This window comes from Lynx canadensis, chromosome B2 (genome assembly GCF_007474595.2).
Source record: "Lynx canadensis isolate LIC74 chromosome B2, mLynCan4.pri.v2, whole genome shotgun sequence".
Taxonomy (NCBI): Eukaryota; Metazoa; Chordata; class Mammalia; order Carnivora; family Felidae; genus Lynx; species Lynx canadensis.
Window position 1 is genome coordinate 123,559,632 of NC_044307.1, and position 21,552 is coordinate 123,581,183.

At 41.0% G+C, this 21,552-nt stretch overlaps 1 protein-coding gene across 2 annotated transcripts; it reads right to left on the reverse strand.

The window, feature by feature from the left end:
* Positions 1–5,046: 5,046 nt before the first annotated feature.
* On the reverse strand, positions 5,047–21,173 carry MTFR2 (mitochondrial fission regulator 2). 2 transcript variants are annotated; one of them, XM_030316413.1, is made up of 8 exons: positions 19,712–21,173; positions 18,966–19,082; positions 13,417–13,521; positions 12,855–12,967; positions 11,696–11,931; positions 9,960–10,317; positions 7,104–7,293; positions 5,047–5,602 (listed from the first exon to the last, which is right to left on the reverse strand). In XM_030316413.1, exons 2-8 carry the CDS (start codon positions 19,026–19,028, stop codon positions 5,570–5,572), a joined length of 1,098 nt encoding a protein of 365 aa, XP_030172273.1. In that variant the 5' UTR covers positions 19,029–19,082; positions 19,712–21,173; the 3' UTR covers positions 5,047–5,569. The 2 variants fall into 2 exon arrangements, with proteins under 2 accessions (XP_030172273.1, XP_032449145.1); XM_032593254.1 differs by lacking the exon at positions 19,712–21,173 and having other exon boundaries at positions 18,966–19,696.
* Between the last annotated feature and the right edge of the window lie 379 nt (positions 21,174–21,552).

Below are 21,552 nucleotides of genomic sequence, written 5' to 3' on the forward strand. Positions count from 1 at the left end.
GACACAGCACAGGTTCCCTCGCTGGGAGCTGGTGGGGTAAGGCTGAAAACCTTCCCGTGCGGGTGAACTCAAAGGTCTTCAGTAGGGGGGCCAGGCAGAAACCTAGTCAAAAGCTGAAGAAATCACATGGGACACACAGTTCCATCCCATTCAGGAGGTCCTCCTGAGCTACGACACCATAGACTCCATACCCCAACAGCTGGATCTGAAATCATTAATACCCCTCTCTGGATTAGTTTTTGACACGGTTTATTGCAAGAAGACGTGAGACTAACATAGGAGGGAGGGAAAAGGCAGGCAGGACGATCTTTTAAACAATTAGAATATCTTCGGAAACACATACTTGCATGTGTCAGTTATGGTATGTGTAATAAAAATTCCACCATGTTAATAACGCCAATCTTTACCAGATTAAAAGCCAAAACTCTAATCCTATTATTTATAATAAGCCTTGGGCTTCTCTCTCATAGTAAAACAAATAGCTGTATTCAAACTGAGGAACCTATGAGAATCTTTAACAATTAAGCAAAACTATCTCCTGCTTTTATCATTGAATTGTATAAATATCCATTATTTGTTGGGAAAAGAGTTGAATAAGCCTGATGACATGGATAATCTCAAATCTATCAAAGACATGGCCATTTATAATTCATGCATATCCTTTAAAGAAATCTGCTTTTGCAAGTCATACCAAATCTAACTTCGTGTGGACTACAACTTCTAAAAATTTGGTATCCAAAGGTGGGGTTAGGGGGTCTTAACATCAGCCTACGCGCTTTCCGATGTTATACTTCCCTCTTGTGGTAAAATGGAAAACTGCAGCCGCAAAGTTTTGGTTTGCTTTGGTTTTTCTTGGAGTTTCCAGTTGTTATCTTGCCTGACTTTACATATCCTTGTACGACGCCTTAAATACTTTCTGGAATAAGGCAAAATCTAAATAAATAAGAAAAAATGTATAAATGGCTAGTACTGCCTAGGGGTTTAAAACATAAAACCCTGGGGTGCCCGGGTGGCTCAGTCAGTTAAGCGTCTGACTTCCGCTCAGGTCATGATCTCACAGTTTGTGAGTTCGGGCCCCATTGTCCGGCTCTCCAGAGCCTGGAGCTTGTTTCGGATTCTGTGTCTCCCTCTCTCTCTGTCCCTCCCCCACTCACACTCTGTCTCTCAAAAAATGAATAAACGTGAAAAAAAAAAAAAACTTAGAAAGAAAACACGTGAAAACCCTTTGCTTAGGTACAAACACCATCATCTGTAAAATGAGGATAACTATTGTAGTCAGTCCTGTTATGAGGATTAATATGGAAAGTACTAAGTACTAAGAATAGGAACTGATACATGAGTGCCACTAAAAATGAGATCTATTGCCATCACCAAAAAGGTCCATTATAGCTCACTCCCAAGTACAGTGTTAACAGAAGTTCTCAGGGATCCGCAGGCCACCTCCCCCCACTGTGTCCAACCCGAGACCGCATCCCCTTGGTAGGAATATTTAGCAGGGAGTACAGAAACTGAATTGGCACCTAAGTTGAGCTATGATTATGTCTCGTTTCACAGGAGCAAGTAGGTCATAGAATATTCATATGTATGTTGGACCTCGGCACACTCCTTTTAGCTTCTTCATTTTGCAACTGAAGAGCTTGGGGCCCAGACCACTGATAACACAGTTCTCCCGGCACATTTCCAGCACTTCTTCCATTGGTCCCCAAAGCAACATGATATGATAACTGCTTAATGCTTCTGAGTCCTTAGAAACATAAGTAATTTCCATGAGAAGGCCAAAGCTGTGACTGACCAACCACAGGTTGCCCTTCCTCACCCCCGAATTTTTTAAATGCAAATATTTTCTTGCAAGTAAGCATAAGAACCAGCCTGGTGGAAGGATGACAGGGAACCTGGGCATTCTGGGCAACCAGTACTACTCAAGCTGACTGCAATGGAAGGCAGGCTGGGTTCTGCAACACCTTTGGAAACATGTCTTCAGTGATGGACTTGATGCACCACTGTGGTCTTAGAACTCACACACCTCTGTGGAAATCGCCCTTGCTCAACACCCTGCCCCCTTTCCCAGTGTTTGGTCAGTGAGAGAATACAGAGACTCATCATCCTCTGATCAACGGGAGACTACCCCCAGAAGGCTATCCCAGCTCCCTATGGGATCTGACAAGGGCCACCCTCATTAATGCTGCATCACACCCCAGCTTCTCGTGCACCCACTCCCGCTTCCTCCCTTGCAGGGTCTTCTCCTGAGAACCCCTAGACAGACTCCCTACATCTGAGTCTACAGAGAACCCCACTTGTAACAGCCCTTTTCTGATATGAAAATCTTACACTTCATTCCACTGACCAGTGTTTGGTTTTGTTTCCAATTTGAAACAAATCCAATTACACACTCAACCTCTCCAATCTAAGGAGGGCCTCTGCTTAATATCCAGCAGAAATCCTCATTCCTTATTGCGATCATATAAATGGCTGCATCTCCCCCAACCCAATTCCTGTTTAAACTTCCTAATTAAAACACAAAGATACTTGCATTGTAAAAGCAAAGGCCCTTTGATAGATACCCCACTCCCCACAATGGTCCCCTGCCACTGGTTTTGATTTGGGGCCCCAGATTTTGCGGCACACCCCTGCGAAGCCTCTCGCCTCGCTGCCCCCACCAGCACCACTGCCGTCATCAGCACGTCTCAACCAGGCAAGATTCTGAGCAGTATTAAATTCCTATGGTCTCTATTATAAAACCAACACTTTTTCTTCATTTTCCGTGTTAAAATCCTTCATCAAATACCCTTGCTCAAACACGTTATAGGATTGACTAGTAGCCAGTTGGGAAGAATGCAACCCAGTTTAAGGCATCTGGGGAAGAGGGAGAGAGAGGGTCTCTTCTAGGGCAAGTGGGAGAGTGTTTCAGTCAGGAAATTAAGCTAGCCTTTATATAATTTGTAAGAAGAGTTTCAGCATTCATGGCATGTTTAGGCAAGTTTATGAGGTAAGCAAATGATTTTATAAATAACACACAGTATTAGATCATGTATGTACAGGGTTCATGAAGGCTTACACAGAATCCCTGAGCCTCAGGAACTCCACAGTAAACCCCAGTCACCAGAAGCCCAAGTGTGGGCCCTTAGGGAGGCTTCCTGAAGGATTTCAGGGCATGTGGTTATGACTTCCAGGACACCAGAAGTCATGCTTCCGAACAGAGGGAAGCCCAAGGCCAACTCAATCCCCATGTCATGGTGCAGAAATGTGCTTTGGGTAGGTAGGAAACTCATCCTGAAATAGAACAGAAAAGCCCGCCCCCGCCCCCCATAAAATCACCTTGAAGTCTAACAAGAAACGTACTTCCCTTGGCAGAGGATGGCATCTTCCAAAGGTTTCTTCTCCTAGTTGTTGAGGAAGGATTGATTGTTCGTTACGTAGTTTTGAGTAAGGAAACTATAAAACTGAAAACCAAGACTCCCTTGGGGATTAAAAAGCAGTTATTTCAGAGGGAAAAAACCCTCTAATTGCAAGGACAATGGAGGAGAAAAGGCAGATGAGGGAAATGTACATGAGGGGCAAGAGCAGACAGCTGATAACAGGATAAGAAGTATCAGAAAACTACATAGAAGGAATGACAGGCAAGTGTCAAAGCTACCCTGCTGCACTTGCTGTGCCATGAATGCTTTGGACTGCAAGTAACAGAAAATCCAGAAGGCCCGTTTTTCTTATGTCTCTCAAATAACAGGAAGTCTGCAGATAGCCCTTGCTAGTATTGACTCAACAACTCTGTGATGTCAGAGTTCACATCTCTGTGATCCAAAGCCTGTTCCTCATGGTCATAAGATGGCTGCGGCATGGCCACTCCTAACCGGAAGGTGGCTGGGGAGAAAAGGGTTGGAAATGACGGTGAGCCAGGCAATGAACTGTCTAGCACAGCAACAGGAAAACCGGGCAAACCAGGCTTTTCTGAAAGGGGAGGAGTCTGGCAAAATGGGTAAGTGCCGAGTCCATTCAAATGGAACCTAGGCTCCCAGCTGTTGTGTAGGCTGAAGAATCTAGGGGAACATGTAAGTGTCCACATCTCTGTAGTATATGAATGAAGAGGAATAAAATACCTATTCCAAGCATACATGTGTTTCATTTTTATTACCCAAGGCATTCTCCCTTCAAAACTCTTTCAAAAAAATAAAAAGGTTCAGACGGTTATGACACAGTAAGGAGAAAACATGAATTTGATTTGCTACAAAACACAACCAAGTTCAAAAACCACATTTATTTACAAAAGTACAGAGTATCAATGTAAAAAGGAAAAAAGGAAGTAAAATGATAGGCATTCATATTTACATAGACCTGTAGGTAAAACTTACCAAGATTCTTTAAAAATTTCTGCTTCTAACAAAGTCAGTTTCTAAGAATGCTTTATCACCTCAGGAGGAATTTTTAGGAGACTCAAGCTATATGATTCAACCTATAACTATTCTAATGAAAAAATTATATTTTGTATTCTTCGAAAATCTCCAAGTTCCTGGAGGTCAAGTAAACCAGATCACTACCAATTTCTAAGATTCAAAAACTCTTAGACTAGGAAGTCATAAATGCTTTTAAGAAATTGATTTTAAACATCTAGGGGCATCTGAGTGGCTTAGTCAATTAAACATCCAACTTTAGCTCAGGTCATGATCTCATAGTTCGTGGTTCAAGCCCCACATTGGGTTCTGTGCTGACAGCTTGGAGCCTGAAGCCTGCTTCGGATTCTGGGTCTCTCTCTCTCTCTCTCTGTCCCTCCCCCATTCACACTTGGTCTCTCTCTCTCTCTCTTAAAAATAAATGTTTAAAAAAAAATCGAAATATACTATCATTTGCTGAGTACTACAATACATACTTAGTTTACATTAATTTCTTTAAAAAAATTTTTTTATACATTTATTTATTTTTGATAGACAGAGAGAGACAGAGCACAAGTGGGGGAGGGGCAGAGAGAAGGAGACACAGAATCCGAAGCAGGCTCCAGGCTCCAAGCTGTCAGCACAGAGCCCGACGTGGGGTTTGAACTCACAAACCGCAAGATCATGACCTGAGCTGAAGTCGGACCCTTAACTGACTGAGCCACCCAGGTGCCCCAGTTTACATTAATTTCTTAATCTATTAAAGTGCCCCAGTTTACATTAATTTCTTAATCTATTAAAATGATTACCCTAAGGTGGGACCCTACCGTTCTCTAATGAGAAACATTAAGTCATTTACTACTTAGCTCCTAGGAAAATCATCCAAAGCATGCATTCAGCTTTTAATAACAGCAATATACATGCAGAAAGAAGGCCATACACCTAACCACTACCGTGAGTAGCCAGTTACCTGCTGGATCTTCCAAGAACAGAGACAGGTGTTCTTATGAGTCAAGACTCTTTAGACCCCTGCACTGATATATTCCAGTGCACAGACTTCATTCAACTTTGTTAACGGACTGAGATCCTTCAGCATGTAGTGAAAGGCACGCAGGCACACTTCAGCGACCTTTCCTTGTCAGTGTAGACTCAGCTGACGTTATTCACACATTGGTCAACATCTTTGGGGTTTGTCAGTTCTTCCTTTAGTTCAGTGTTCTGTGAAATGGGACGCCAAACTGAAATAAAGCAAACGTTCAACCCGGAAATTATTCTCAGGTAAAAGCAGATGATAATGCAATGACCAAACAACTCCTGGAGGTTTAATCCATCCAACAATAAATAGTCCTCTGAGACAGGACTATGTGTCTCTCGGGCACTATGCCCAGAGCTGAGCACACGAAAGTGAGGAGTCTCAGCTGCAGAGACTGAATGCCCAGTCAACTACAATTTGAGTCCCCGTGTGTCTAGCCCTCAGCGAGGTGCCGTAAAATCTACAAAAAGAGATGGTTCTTTCTCTAAACTGCTTGTAGTTGGTTGGAGATAAAATGCTGAACACTGAACAGTGTAAGACAACCCAGAACCTCCTCGCTTATCCACCATCACTGGGAAATATGTTCCACACAGCGAACAGCTTACATAACTGAAGGTTTTCAGATATCCAAAATTTTAATAAACCCAGCTCTAGTCACTGCTCTGCCAATCCAATGTGGGGTTACAGGCAGATTATTTCAGCACTCTGAGGGTCAGGTGATACTGGCCTGACTTATTCATGCTTTTTTGTTTTTAGGACATTGCTGTGAAGATCAAACGAGGCGTGCAGAAAAGTACATGGCAAGTTATACATTTCTACACAAATGTCAAATGTTTATTTTCAGGCATATTGGCATTTTTGATTGTAATAATTCTAAAGTAAACCATACTTTCTGGCCCTCTTACAGTTAAGAATGTCCAGAGTCAACATGATGAACACACCCACGAGTAACTCAAGAGACAGCCCTGCCCGTGCTGGAACACAAGTGGGACAATTTCCCCCACTCTGTTACGCTCTTTGAGTTGCTATCTGCTTTCCAGTTGTTCCGTGTCCACTGCTGAACCCCCCACCCCCCACTCCTCAGAGCTATGCACCTGCCATTAGACCCCAGCCTCCCTCCCAACCCTCTCATTCCCAAGGCTTATTCTTCTGTACCTACTACCTCAACTGAGCTGTGATATGGGAAAACCAACCCCCAAATTAAAGCTATGTCTAAATCAAAGAAGACTTCAAATAAGGAGCAATTTCAAGGGTCAAATATAAATATAGAAAACGTCCTTTTAAGCAACCCAGAAGCATTGTCATTGAAGGTAATTATGATCCCATTTGCTTTTCAAAGAGCACTGTTAACATTCTATTTAACTAAATAATCCAGTCTTTATATTCGCCTGAGAAAAATACTGGAGTACTTAAGTTTCAGACTTCGTTCATACAGCAGACAGCAACATCAAGTTAGCACCCATCCAGGACAAGCCTTTATAAACTTATGCACAAGTATTTTTCAAATCAAGTGTTTTATTTAAAAAAAATTCATAGTAAGGTACAAGCAGAAAAGGAGCATGTAAAAGTTAACAGAAACAACAGAAACGTTAGCGGTACCAGCAAATAACTGTATGGTCCATTCTGCGCAAGAACTTCAAGAGAACTTGAAGGCAGAGATACATCATGGACAATACGCTTTTGAAAAATTAAAAAATTAACTTTACGTTATTATAGCTCACTCTTGAAGTTTCTGGACTAGAAAATGGAGAAGACTCCCAAGACCTATTTTCTTTCTCAAAGGAATCATCTTCTTGGAATGCAAATTTCTGCTTAAGTGCATGGGATATTAAAGACACTGGGTCCCAGTGTGAATCTTGTCTTTTCCTCTTATGAATGGGTCTACCTCCAGGTGACCTATTTAAAAAAAAAAAAAAAAATGAATTAAAGCCTTGTGTAATTAAGCTCCTTGTTGACAAACATGCCAGAAATACAAGCATAATAAATTACAATCTAATTATTCTTCAAGAGATTGAAAATTTTTGCCAAGGAATAAGGAATCTGGAAGGCACAATGAATTAGGAATTAGAAAACCAAGAAACCGATGGGGCACCCGGGTGTCTCAGTCGGTTGAGCGTCTGACTTTGGCTCAGGTCATGATCTCACAGTTCGTGGGTTCAAGCCCCATGTAGGGCTCTGTGCTGACAGCTCAGAGCTTGGAACCTGCTTCAGATTCTGTGCTCCATCTCTCTCTACCTGCCTGCCCCCCCCACCTCTCTCTCCCTCTCTCCCCCACAAAAAAATAAACATTAAAAAAAGAAGAAGAAGAAGAAAAAAAAGAAAACCAAGAAACCAGGAAGTCTGGTTCCTAGATGTTTGGACTGAACAACTGGATGATGGTGTTGTTGCCTTTACTGAGATGCAAAAGACTTAGGGCAAAACAGGTTTTCATTAAGCCATAGGACTAGGTGAGATCACCAAAGGAAACAATGTGGATACAGAGAGAAGGGGACTGAGGTCTGAGCCAAAGGAAGATAGTGTTCCAAGGAGGAAGGGACCACAGACAGTACCAAATACTGCCAAGACGTCAGGTAAGAGGAACAATAAGAATTTGACCATTAGATTTAGTACCAGCATTACTGGTGACCTTGACAAAGCACAGTTTTCAGTGGAGTGATGGGGACAGAGACCATATTACAGTGGGTAGAAGAAGGCGGTGAGAAATGCAAACAAAGTTCTGATGAGAAGAATTTATATCAGAGAAATAATAATAGCTGGGGATATACATGTTTTGAAGATGGTAAATACTCAGGTATGGGGAGAATAAAGTAGAGAAGAAAAATTTGATGATGTAGAAGACAGAAGGGATAATTTTAGGTAAAATCCTTGAGAAGATAAGAGAAAAGGAGACCTAGTGACCAAGGGGAGAGCCTGGACATGAGCAATGGCATTTCATTCACAGTAACAAGAGAGAAGGCAGAGAACACGAACAGTGACTGTTAACTGTGAAGATGTGGCAAATCTTATCTGACTCTGTAGTAATGTATAATGCACGGTTAGTTGTAGAAAAATGAGATACTGAGGGTGGAAGGGAAACTCTACCAGCCTCCTAGCTGTGTCTCCAGTTATGGTAACAGTCAGTCACTGTCTTACACTGACTGGGCCCGGTGATGCCAATAAGCCCTCTAGCTGGAACAAGTGTGCACATTCAGCCACATTCTTCTCTGTATCAGCTTCCTCACACAAGGGTCAAATCATACCCTCATTAATAATGAAATGATGTGTCTGCCCTAACACTATTATACAGAAAATATATTTTCTCACTAAAAACCTCATTGAGGGATTTCCAGATGAACATGGCAGATCTCTGTGAAATCCTACTAAAATGACAGTAAACAAATTAAAAAAATACATACCCACAAAGACAAAGAAATTACGAGAGAGTGGGTAAGAATTGCAAAACACTGGAAGACAGTGAAGATAGTGGAGGGTGAGCTGCCTTCCTGAAGGGGCTCCCCTGAAGGGACTGAGGAAAAGTCTACACACTGAATAAAATGTAAAACTCAAGACTGAGTCCCCAAGTTCCAAGCATAAGAAATTAAAAAAGAAACTCTCCAGGGAACATCGTCATGAAATTTCAAACCAGGACTAAAGAGAAGATCTTAAATGTTTCAAGAATAAGGAAAATAGATTTGATACATAGCCAGGAATGAGAATGACATCAGCTTCTCCACAGGAACAGAAGCTAAAAACTGATGGAACAATGTCTTCAAAATTCTGTGGAAAAATGGTTTTCTGCCTATTGTATACCCAGCCAAACTAGCAATGAAGTGTTAGAATAAAATCATAATTTTCAGATATGCAAAGCCTTAAAATAATCTCTTTTATAGACCCTTTCTCAGAAAGGTATGGGAAGATAGGACACCCAAGAAATGGGTGAGGCAACACAAGAGACAGGGTAGAGAATGCCATAATGATGGCCAATGAAATCCTTGACATGGTAACAATGCAGCAGGCTTGGGGGAACAAGACAGTGGAGCAGAACAGAGAGCTCCTACAGGGGAAATTATTTTAAAAAGAAAAAGAAAGAAACTCAGAGAGACAATTATTAGCTGCAATAAAAAATAAAATTATTCAACAAGCAAAATGTAATCATAGCATAAGGAAATGGCTTACCTGTGAATGTTTACTGTTATAAGGATGTAAATTCTGAATACTGATTTAAGTAAAGACGATGGATTTAACTATATTGGGAAGACAGAATAAGAAGTGTATTTATGCGTACATGTTAGGCGGCAGAATGTCTGAAAGGATGTACTCCTGAGTTTTAACAAGCGGAAATAAATATAGTTAAAATATCAAGAAATAGCAAAAGGAAGTAGTACACTGTTCCAAAAATATGGAGATAAGACACTAAAAGAAACAATAAAAAAAAAATTGAAAATGATTCTTTCTGGGAGAAGCGTTTGGAGTGAAAAAGAATCAGAGAGAAGACCTGTCTATGTTTACTTTGATAAATATAATAAATTATTACAACATCACTAATAGAATTTTGATTCATTTCTCAAGTTATGACAACATACCGTTCCACAGCACGGAGCTTAACCTTATTCATATCCTTTAGAATATCCAACATATTCGGAACATCTTTATTTTCCTGGCTTTTCGAACAATGACTGTCATTAGTCTTACTATCACCTGACTGCTGTCTTTTCACTTCATTTGCTGAGTTATCTGAGTTACATGTATTATTAGTTCCTGGCCATGTAAGTGAACATGGACGTTGCGGAGAAGAAAGCTGAGGGGGCACTGGAGGAGGAGGAGCAGGTGGAGGGAAGAACACTGAACTTGAAAATGGATCTGGTTTGACACTCAGTTCAGCAGTTCCTGGCGATGGCCTTTGTCCCAAACTGCTAGGTTCGCTGTTCAAGTCAAAGAGGCCTAAAAACAAAGTAGTCTGTTGAAAAAATCATGCAAAATTCTCTCCAACATAACACATAACACTAATTAGAAACAAAAAAGGAACAATTTCAGTAATGCTACTAAAATAATGATGTGGCCAGGAAAAAGAAGCAATCCCATCTGCTTAGTAATTTTTATAAGAGTCAAACCAAAGAATAAGCTTATTTTTAATCCAATTAGGATTTTCTGGGTAGGCCTTTAAAGGGAGGAAGGGTGAGAATGCATTTTAAAAAGAAATCAAAAAGTGCTTTTTCAGTAATTAACATACAGTCTGAATTTCATCCTCTATTTAAAAAAGCTAAAACACAATCAACAATTCGTAGTTAGAAACATTCAAACTGGTATATTCACTCTATGATGACACTGTAGAAATGCCCAAGCATATATTTTCTAGGCAAGGCCTAGGACAGATACTGAGTACTTAGCTTTTTCACAACAGATTTGCTCCCAAAAGACTTTTTAACACGACTGCTTAAAAATAATGTGTGTATGGGGCGCCTGGGTGGCTCAGTCGGTTGAGCGTCCGACTTCAGCCAGGTCACGATCTCGCGGTCCGTGAGTTCGAGCCCCGCGTCAGGCTCTGGGCTGATGGCTCAGAGCCTGGAGCCTGCTTCCGATTCTGTGTCTCCCTCTCTCTGTGACCCTCCCCCGTTCATGCTCTGTCTCTCTCTGTCTCAAGAATAAATAAACATTAAAAAAAAAAAAATTAAAAAAAAATAATAATGTGTGTGTATATTTCATTTTAATTGCTATTATTATATATCACTATGTATAATATTTATGCATAAAATACATAAATATACAATACTGTATAAACATTTCATGTTATATATAAATTATATGTGTGTATATGGATGTGTACAGATACATGTATATATTATGTATGTGGGTGTATGTTGTTTAAAACCAGTCACATCTCTAAAAATTTAGAAAAGGATCATCTGGAAAACATTATTCAACCTGAATTTAGTGAAAGAACAGCAGCAATAACTTCAAACCACAAATACATGAAGACCTTATATTCATCTTCTTTCAAATTAATATATTCTTCCTCATAAATATCGATGCTTTTCTGAAGAGTTAGAAAAGTTTACTTAGAAAACAGCTTTTCAATACAAAAGTACAATCTACAGCAGTACAGCTGGAACCAAAGCCATGCCCCTCACCGCAAATGTGTCTCCGTTTATTTTACATAAACATCAGACGTAGCAATATTACACCCTCGATATCCTCGACATATTTAATGTCACTCACAAGACACATTAGCATCTGATGCTCTCATTTGGGACCCTACTGACTGAAATGAAATGGTAGGTGAGCACCATCTAACTAAGACAGAATGCAGCATGGCACTCACCAGCGTTTGCACGGTTTTTCAGTTCCTGCATTTGCACAATTGCAGCGATCTGAGTGCGAAGAAAAGTCAGCTCATCTTCGAGGGCAGCTATTTTTTTAATTGCAGCTTCATTTACAGGCCCATCGTTTTGGGTTCGTTTATTCTGTCTTGGAGCAGGCAGCAATGGATTCCAAACTGGTGGCAAAGGATGGAAAAATTCCATTTTCTTCTCTTCTTCATTTTTCCATATGCTATTTCTGTGGGTAGAAGGAAGGAAAAACTGAGGGGGGAGGTGGAATTTCCCCAAAGAAATAAATTCTTTCAGACAAAGAGGAATAAAGACACAAAAACAAAAATCAGAGTAGCTCTCTTTATCTCATCATTGTCTCCAGACTCACTGAGGACAAGCACAACAGCTTATGTAACTTTGTATTCTCAATATCTAGAACAGAACAGTTGCCTTTAATAAGTGACCAATAAGTGGTCAGTGAATGAAGGAACAAGTCTTGCTTTTAGACTGTAAAACAAAAATAATTGTCTTGTAACTGTTCTACCTAATTGGTTTAAACACAGTACAAATTGATTTATTTAGAAATAAAGTTGATTTACTTAGAAATTCTACATACTCTGAATATATGGTACTGAATGGCCTTATACTAAGCATTATGTCAGGGATAAGTTTATGGTATTCTAATTTTTTTTAAATTGATAAACCACTTTGATACATAATAAATTTAGCCAGAATATTTGGATAATTGACCCTTATTGTGTTTGTAGCCTATATCTGAATATACTAACACTTAAGTTAGTACTCCCGAACAGTAACACATTCAAATTTCAAATATATTTATTTAACATCATTGCCTGGTACACAGTAAACACTATTTAAGTTTTGGCTAAATATGTAAAAAATTACCAAATATGGTATCTAGCATAGGAAACAGCTTTCTCCTAAAAATGGACATAATGATTTTGACACCCTTTTAATATCACTCCTTCCTAGGCCTACATTAAGAGAAATGGGAAATAAAAATGTCATCCTTATTAGGAAGCTATTAGTAGGTCACAGGGCAGTACAGAGACAGACACAAGATTCAATTAGTATGATCGAACTTCAACACGTGCAAGAATTAAGATTACAGCCCATATCCCACCTTCCAAAGGAAGTATGTAAAATTACCGAAATCTGAGATAACTGCCTTCTTCATCATTTGCCACACACAAAGTATCAGCAAAAGACGGAACTACAGATCCATAGTTACCAGGGTCTACAGAGTTCAATAGAGGGATCAACTGAAGTAAAAAAGGGGAAGAAAAAAAAAAGTCAGAGCTTTGCTGGGGTGGGGAGCAGGGGGTAGAACACATGCATGCCCATGGAAATTGCCTAAATTAAAAATCCCTGAGTTAAGAGGAAAAAGGATATGCAACAGAAAAACATGCACCTGTTAGCGGGGCAAAAAATACTGAGGAAAATGTCATCTAAAGTCTAAACATGTAGCAATATTCTCTACCCTGGTTAATGTCATCTATCATAAAACACAAACTAGAATAAAATAAGCTATTCAGGTGTTGCTTTGTGTCTGCTCATCTTTGAATGTAATTACTTAAAGAAATAAACACAAAAACATGCAAGAGGTTTTTGGCTTTCAGGAAACAGTTCTTCTTTTGTTCTACTCTATCTCTAGAAGTACCTGGGATTATTGTATACATAGTGCTTAAACAATGCATGTTGACTGACTTACCTCAAAATTAGGCCTGGGACAAGGTTCTAGAGGAAGAATTTTCCCAATAAGACGAACAATACTCCGAGCTGATCCATAGTCTTTATTTTCTCTAATCTGCAAAACCTATTTACACATAGAACATTGTTTAAAAACTACTCTGTTAGGGGTGCCTGGGTGGCTCAGTCGGTTAAGCGTCCAACTTCGGCTCAGGTCATGATCTCGCGGTTTTCGAGTTTGAGCCCCGCGTCTGGCTCTGTGCTGACAGCTCAGAGCCTGGAGCCTGCTACAGATTCTGTGTCTTCCCCTCTCTCTGCCCCTCCTATGCTCATGCTCCATCACCCTCTGTCTGCCAATAATAAATAAATGTTAAAAAATTTAAAAAAAAAACCACTATTCTGTTAAAGCATATTTACATATCCATGAAGAAAAGTAGATGTAAAGGATGCACTAACACTTATTTTGAAAAGAAAATAGAGAAGGGCATACTCAAAGTATTTTCTTCAAAGAATTAAACTTTGGGGCGTCTGGGTGGCTCAGTCTGTTAAGCATCCAGCTCTTGATTTTGGCTCAGGTCATGATCTCAGAGTTCTGAGACGGAACCCCTGTCCAGCTCCGTGCTAAGCTCAGAGCCTGCTTGAGATTCTCTCTCTCTCTTCTCTCTCTCTGTCTCTCTCTCTCTCTGTCTCTCTGCCTCCCCTGCCCCTGCTAGTTCTCTAAATAAATAAACTTAAAAAAAAAAATTAAACTTCATTCATATTTGTCCTAAAAAGAAAAAAAAAAAAAAAAGGATGGGAGTTAACCTATGTAATATTCCAGAAAGAAAGGTCTCTTAAGAAAGCACCACAGGGGCACCTGGGTGGCTCACCTGGTTAAACATCCAACTTCAGCTTAGGTCATGATCTCCCAGTTCGTGCATTCGAGCCCCACATCGGGCTCCATGTTGACAGCTCAGGGCCTGGAGCCTGCTTCAGATTCTGTGTCCCCCTCTCTCCCTTTGCCCCTCTCCTGCTCATGTTCTGTTTCTCTCTCTCAAAAATAAATAAACATTAAAAAAAAAAAAAAAAGGACCACAAATTCATTTTTGTCCTATTTCTGATAATGACAAAATACTTTAGGAGCGCCTGGGTGGCTCAGTCGGTTAAGTGGCCGACTTCGGCTCAGGTAATGATCTCGCGGTCCGTGAGTTCGAGGCCCGCGTGGGTCTCTGTGCTGACAGCTCAGAGCCTGGAGCCTGCTTCAGATTCTGTGTCTCCCTCTCTCTGACCCTCCCCCGTTCAGGCTCCGACTCTCTCTGTCTCAAAAATAAATAAACGTTAAAAAAAAAAAAAAAAACTTTAGGGAACTTTATCCAGAAAAATTGTCTCCTCTCCTCCCAGCTAAACATCTTTTGGCCCAGTCAAAAATTGACAATTTCAGTTTCTCAAACAATGAGGTAATACAGAGTGCACTTATGTAATTCCTTTCAAAGGTGAAATAAAGAGGGGGAATAAACTAATCCGGCACTAGACTATTTAAGAATTCTTTACTTACAGTGAACTATATCTGCCAGAAGTCAGTTCTTAAAAAGATGATAGAAATGAAATACGCTACTATAATTCAAATAACATCTTGTCTTTTGGCTTGGGCTTTCCAGATTGGTGTAAACAATTCCCACAGAAGCCTCCTCAAAAATATGACATAATATTTCTGCTTTTGGCAGAGATTTCAAGACAAAGAAAGCACTTTCTTCAAAAAGCATTAAAACTTGGACTTTTCATTTTTCCTAAGATCCCATAACAAGGAGAGTTTATTACAAGCAACAGACGTAGGTAGCATCCTAACAGCATCTTCTTGGAAATGGACATACAGTTCTAGAACTCAGGAAAAAAATCTGGGATTTAGATGGATTTGGGAATCGTCAGCAGACACAATACATGATAGGTAAAAATTAAAGCCATTTGACTAGTTGAGAAAAGCTGGGGCTAGAGAGGAAGATCCGGAAGCCACTGGCACAGAAAATGCCATTCCTCTACTTTCAAATAGTAAGATTCTGAATGTATCTGATCACATCCAAACACCTGAGCTCAGAACCTTACTATTTGAAAGTAGAGGAAACATTAAAACATTAAACTGATTACATCATAGGGTGCCTGGGTGGCTCAGTCAGTTAAATGTCCAACTTCAGCTTGGGGTCATGATGTCGCGGTTTGTGAGTTCGAGCCCCGTGTCGGGCTCTGTGCTGACAGCTCGGAGCCTGGAGCCTGCTTCAGATTCTGTGTCTCCCTCTCTCTCTGCCCTCCCCCACTCGTGCTCTCTCTCTGTCTAATGTTTAATAAAAAATTTGAAAAATCTTTTTAAACAGATTACATCTACTGGCCTCATAAGCTTCCATCAATTCTGCAATCTCAGTCTCCACAACATCCTCCATGTATTCTGTATTATTCTCCAGTCACCCTGAAAAGTCCTCTGCCACTTGGCCCAGTTCTATCTATCCGACTGAATTACCCACTCACTACGTTAATAACACGAGCTCTTTTGCGTATAGCAATTTTCCTCATGGTCTCAAAGACAAGCCAATGTTATCCTAATTGCCAAGCACTTACGCATGTGCCCAAAGGGCACCACTCTACCTCCAGCCCTGGCACCAGCTGCTTTTACCTGTCTTCTAATGTCAGATTCACACTCCTCTACAAATTTGACTCTGCTTTCGGGAGCTTCCTAGGCTCTAAATTCCTAAACCAGTTCCAAGGAGCACCACACAACAGGATACCTAACTACACGTAACTTTGTTTCATTTGCAGCGTTCTCTCTGCTCCATTAAGACTGTCAACTCCAGGGGCAGAGATGTGTTTATGTTCCTTTTCAATCCTACAGGGTAGTAGTTCTTAACCATAAATCACAATCACCTACACCTACAATCACTTCAGAAGTACGTATTCTCCAAAAGAAAAAAATACAAACCACATATGTAAGACAAATTTTCTAGTAGCTACATCTGAAAAAGTAGAAAGAGGTAAAATTAATTTATGTTCATTTATTTTTGAGAGAGAGACAGACAGAGCAAGCGAAGGGCAGAGAGAGAGAGGGAGACACAGAATCTGAAGCAGGCTCCAGGCTCTGAGCTGTCAGCACAGAACCAGATGCGGGGCTCGAACCCGCAAGATGTTGATTATGACCCGAGCCAAAGTTGGATGCTCAATCAACTGAGCCTTCCAGGAGCCCCAAGTGTTTATTTTACTTTTTGAAAGAGAGAGAGGGAGAGTATGAGCAGGGGAAGGGCAGAGAGAGACTGGGAGACAGAGGATCTGAAGCAGGCTCTGTGCTGACAGCAGAGAGCCCAATGCAGGACTTGAACTCACAAACGGTGAGATCATGACCTGAGCTGAAGTTGGATGCTTAACAGACTGAGCCCCCCAGGCGACCCGGACTTTACTGATGTGACTTTCCTACCAAGCAGAGATTTTCAAGTTGTTTCAGTGATAGGTTCATTACCCCTCAAAAAGTGTTCATCCTCTTGATATTATGTGTTCTCATATTACTAATGGATAAATTATCCCAACTACTCTTAGCTGGAGAAAATAAATTACAAAAACAACAATATTTAGAAAGACTACAAATCCATGCTGACTTCAGCTGGGTATTCTGCACAGGTATATTCTGCGACCTCTTCAGAGCATGTGTTGTTCTCTACTGTCTTGCCCAAAGCAATCACCGATCTCTGAAATCTCCAAAGCCACCATTTTCATTACCTGGCAGAAGCCTTGACTCTGCTCTTACTGAGAAAACCAAGGACTCCAACTTAACATACCTCAATTTTTATTTCTCTCCATTCCAAACCTCTCCACCATCTCTCACTTTTATCCTACTCAACTGTCTGTCTTCTTTCCAAGACTTATTATTTATATTCCTTGCCCAGCTACCTTCTCCAGGACATTGCTCATCACTCGCTCTTTCATTTGAATTTTTAACTTTTTTTTCCTGTCTATGAGGTTCTTCTCCAATGCTTGCAAACATGAAGTTATCTCTAACACTGGAAAAAAAAAAAATGTCGATCCTACTCCTTCAAGTTGATGGCTCTTGATCTCTTTTCACAAACTTTTCAAAAGAAAGTTGCTGATGCCACTACCCTTCCTTAGTTATTCTTCAAACTACACTACAGCTGCCACTCCACCTACACAAATCCCTAAAGGTATCAATAATCCAATAATAAGCAAATCTTTAACTACTATTCAGTCCTCATTATCTTCAATGTATTCTTGAAATTCAAAATGCATCAGTAACACCCAACATCTTCCATTATGTCACCAAAGTCCCTGAATTCAAATATCAAAAGAATGTAGATAACCACAAATCTGAAATCTCTTTTTCCTACATTCTAAAACTATTTCTCTATCTGTAGGATATTTGTATTTATATAATCCAACAGCACATCTGGCTCACTTCACCTCCTGATTCAAACTAGTTCCTCATAATGAATTGCCTATTTATAATATAATAATTGCCTATTTATAATTTATAACCACTCTTCAACTTACTTTTGTTTAAAATCTTGAAAGTGTCCTTGGCTATTCTCTTCTAATTCACCCCAACAAATAGCAATGATTTGCCCATTCTATAAACTCCCCAACTATTCTTTCTTATATTCAATCTTGTATTATAGTTATCTGTATGTTTTTGTTTGTCATATTGTATTTTAAGCAGTATGAATACAAGATCGCGTATTGCTCTATATCACCCAAAGAACCAAGCATATTGTGTTGGATATGGTAATGCTCCATAAGTAGAGAAAATTGGATTTGCTTGTACTTCTTAGGCCTAAGTCATCCTCTCTCCAGATTTATTCTGAATTTGTTGAGCTATAACTTGCCATTATATACCCAAATATCAAACTTAAATTACTTTATTTTTCTTTAAAAAAAAAAATTTTTTTTAACGTTTATTTATTTTTGAGACAGAGAGAGACAGAGCATGAGCATGGGAGGGGCAGAGAGAGAGGGAGACACAGAATCAGAAGCAGGCTCCAGGCTCTGAGCCATCAGCCCAGAGCCCGACGCGGGGCTCGAACTCACGGATCGGGAGATAGTGACCTGAGCTGAAGTCGGATGCCCAACCGACTGAGCCACCCAGGCGCCCCCAAACTTAAATTACTTTAAATAAAACCACTGGATAATTAAAATATATTTTACCTGTGAAGGTCATATCTATATTTTGCTGCATGTGCACCTTTTGCTGGCATTTGACCTATCTAGTAAATAGGTTGCTAATAATCTTATCCTCCCCCTCCCCCCATCCCCCACCCTTTTTTTTTAAGTAAACTCTACACCCAACTTGGGGCCTAACTCACAACTTACAACCTGGAGATCAAGAGTCACATGCTCTTCCGACTGAGCCAGCTAGGCGCCCTTAATTTTATCCCTTTTTTTAACGCAAACTACCTAAGGTACACTATTGCAAACTCAGCTTTGTTACACCTTGAAAAGTAACAATCTTGCCTTAAATTAAATGTTTACATATATACAGATCATTTTCAAAGTAAGACCCAGCAACAAATATAACAGGTTCATTCAAATCCATTAAAAGACATTTACCTGGTCTATGGGAACACCGAAATATTCCAGCATCTCTCTTAAGATATTCAGTATGAGTGACATTGATGAAACAAATACATAAGCGAATTCAAGGAAACATTATCAGTTTCTTGATACCTTCCGGAAAAACAATTTAGAAAATATTACTCTTGACCAAAAAAAACAAAAAACAAAAAACACGATTGCCACAAAACTGTATTAAGTAACCTGGAGGAATCCTTTCGTTTCACATTACACCATCAACTGATCTCTTTTGGCCAGCAGTATTTTGAAGGAAGTCAAAGAGAGAGAGGAATGAAGACGTGGGGAAGGGCTGATAAAGGAAATTTCAATTTATCAGTTAAATTGCACTAAAAGTTCATAAGATGTTTCAGCCTTAATAAATATCAACCTACAATAAATTGGACACTTAGCAGGGAAGCCTTTAGGTTAGCTGCGACAGCGAAGTCCCCGTTCTCCTGGAAGCTCTGGGTTGAGGAGAGGGATGAGTTCAGCTCCTGAAGGCAGGCAGGGGGCCGACCCAACGCTTTAACAAATGAACAGCGGCTCTTCCTCACAAACGAATAGGGTACCATCCATCCTCCTCGCTCATTTTAAAGACAAGGAATTTGGACCCCAGATACGCGACGTGACTCAGTCACCCAACTAAGTGAGTAACAGGCCGAGACTAGCGCCGGTGGTGTCAGTCGCCTTGGCCGCAAGCTTCCTCAGGGGCTCTCCAAAGCCAGAATGATCGCCTTGCTCACCTTCCTCCGAAGCCGAGCCTGCGAGCAACCACCGAACACCAAGCTGCGGTCCGTAAGAAACGCTGCCTCGAATCCGCAGTCAGCGACGCCCTACGTGCGCCCGTCCTGGTACAGGAGCGCTCGGACGTCGACTCGTGTCCGCCCGCGCGCCTCGGTTTGCAAGCCACAGACGGTAACGATGCCCCCCACCGATCCGGGGCTGGACACCGAAACCCCTTCCCTCAACCTGGGTAACTCCGCAGGATGCTTGGCCCTTACCTCCGGTCTCCCACCCACCTTGCGGCTCGCCCCGAGGCCGGGCACAACTTCCGCGTCCCTGAACGAAAATCAAACTCCGCGGGCCAAGCCAGTTTCCGAGCTCATTGGACAAGCCTAAACATATGTGCTTCTGATTGGCTGCGTTATGACGTCAGGCTAGTTACGGTTATTTGGGCCGGCTACTGGGATATTTCCTTCTTCCTCTAGGGGACGGGCCTTCCGCGAGGCAACCAATAGAAGCCTAGAGACAGCAGATGGAACGGGGGGGCGGTGCGAAGATGGTGACGCAAGCTTCTGATGCGTCCTTAGGTTCCTCCATGCTAAACTACTGGTGTCTACCACACGGTGTCATGAAGGTATTAAGGGTCTTGAGCCAGGCCCGCGATCCGGAATTCGTCCCTTTTCGCAGTGTCGTCCCCTGTACACCCAGACGCTAAGCGGGGCCGCGCTCTCCTCTTCCCTTGAAGTCGCTATTTGTTGTCTAATCATTTCAAACATTATCTGCTTATGGGATTAGCAGAACCTAAGCAGTCTTCGAGGGATGTGCACCTTTGCAGTACTTACAGTGTTCGCTCACCAAACGCTCCTGGTTATCCAGGCTATCAAATATGGACCGGACGTTAACCTGGCCGAGTATTGTTAAGTAAGGACTAAATCCTATCAAGTGATAACCCATTTTTAATTCTGGTCTGGGTTTTACTGGCTTCGTAAGACAGAGCAACATCTTTATTCCTACTTCAGCCAAGGATGCACTGGAATGACAATTTAAGATCAAATGTGCCTGCTGCTGACCTACATTAAAATAAAATTTTTAAAAATGGGGTATTTTGAACTAATTTCTCTATGGTCCACATTTACTCATTCAATACTGTTATGTGCCAGGCACTATTCTAAGCATGGGAAATGCAGTAACGGGCAAGACCAGTAAGGTCCTCACCCTCCTGCAGATTACATTCTAGTAGAGACGTCAGAGAGGCTATCCCTGAGCATTTTTAAACCCCATCTCTTTCCACTCTTACTTTTCTTTATAGCACTTATCACCACGTATATTCATGCTACCGCTATCGCCAAACTAGAATGTAATCTCTAGAACAGGTACTTTTGGCTTGAACCATGCTGCTTCTCTAGTGCTTTAGAAAAGTGCCTAGTATATGGGGCGCCTGTCTGGCTCAGTTGGTGGAGCATGCAACTCTTGATCTCATGAGGGGTCAGGAATTCAGACGCATTGGGTGTAGAGCTTACTTCAAAAAAATAAAATTTAAAAATTCTTAGAAAGTGTCTATTATATACAATGAACAATCAATACTTGAGTAAGATAACTGGATATGGGACAAAAGAAAACAGACATCAGAAATGATCTGTAACTAAGTAACTGGCAGAATATCCCAGTAGTCCACACTAGGTTAAGGATGAAAAGGCAGAAGAGGCTGTTGGACAAGGTATAAGTGAAGGCAAATGGGTCAGCCACCTTACTTGGAATCAGTGAGTCACAATTTCTTCAAGTACCTTGTCCTTTCCTTTTGCCCTCGTAAGTATATAAATCATGATCTTGTAGCCACCTCCCTTTCCAGTCCGATACCAAT

What these genes read in the sequence shown, in the direction of transcription:
- MTFR2 (XM_030316413.1), bottom strand. Translation starts at nt 19,028, where the DNA reads ATGTCACTCATACTGAATATCTTAAGAGAGATGCTGGAATATTTCGGT. An exon ending in TCGGTGTTCCCATAGACCAG is followed by an intron (nt 13,522 to 18,965) that starts GTAAATGTCTTT and finishes ATGTGTAAATAG; the next exon opens with GTTTTGCAGATTAGAGAAAA. An exon ending in GAAAAACCGTGCAAACGCTG is followed by an intron (nt 10,318 to 11,695) that starts GTGAGTGCCATG and finishes CTTTGTTTTTAG; the next exon opens with GCCTCTTTGACTTGAACAGC.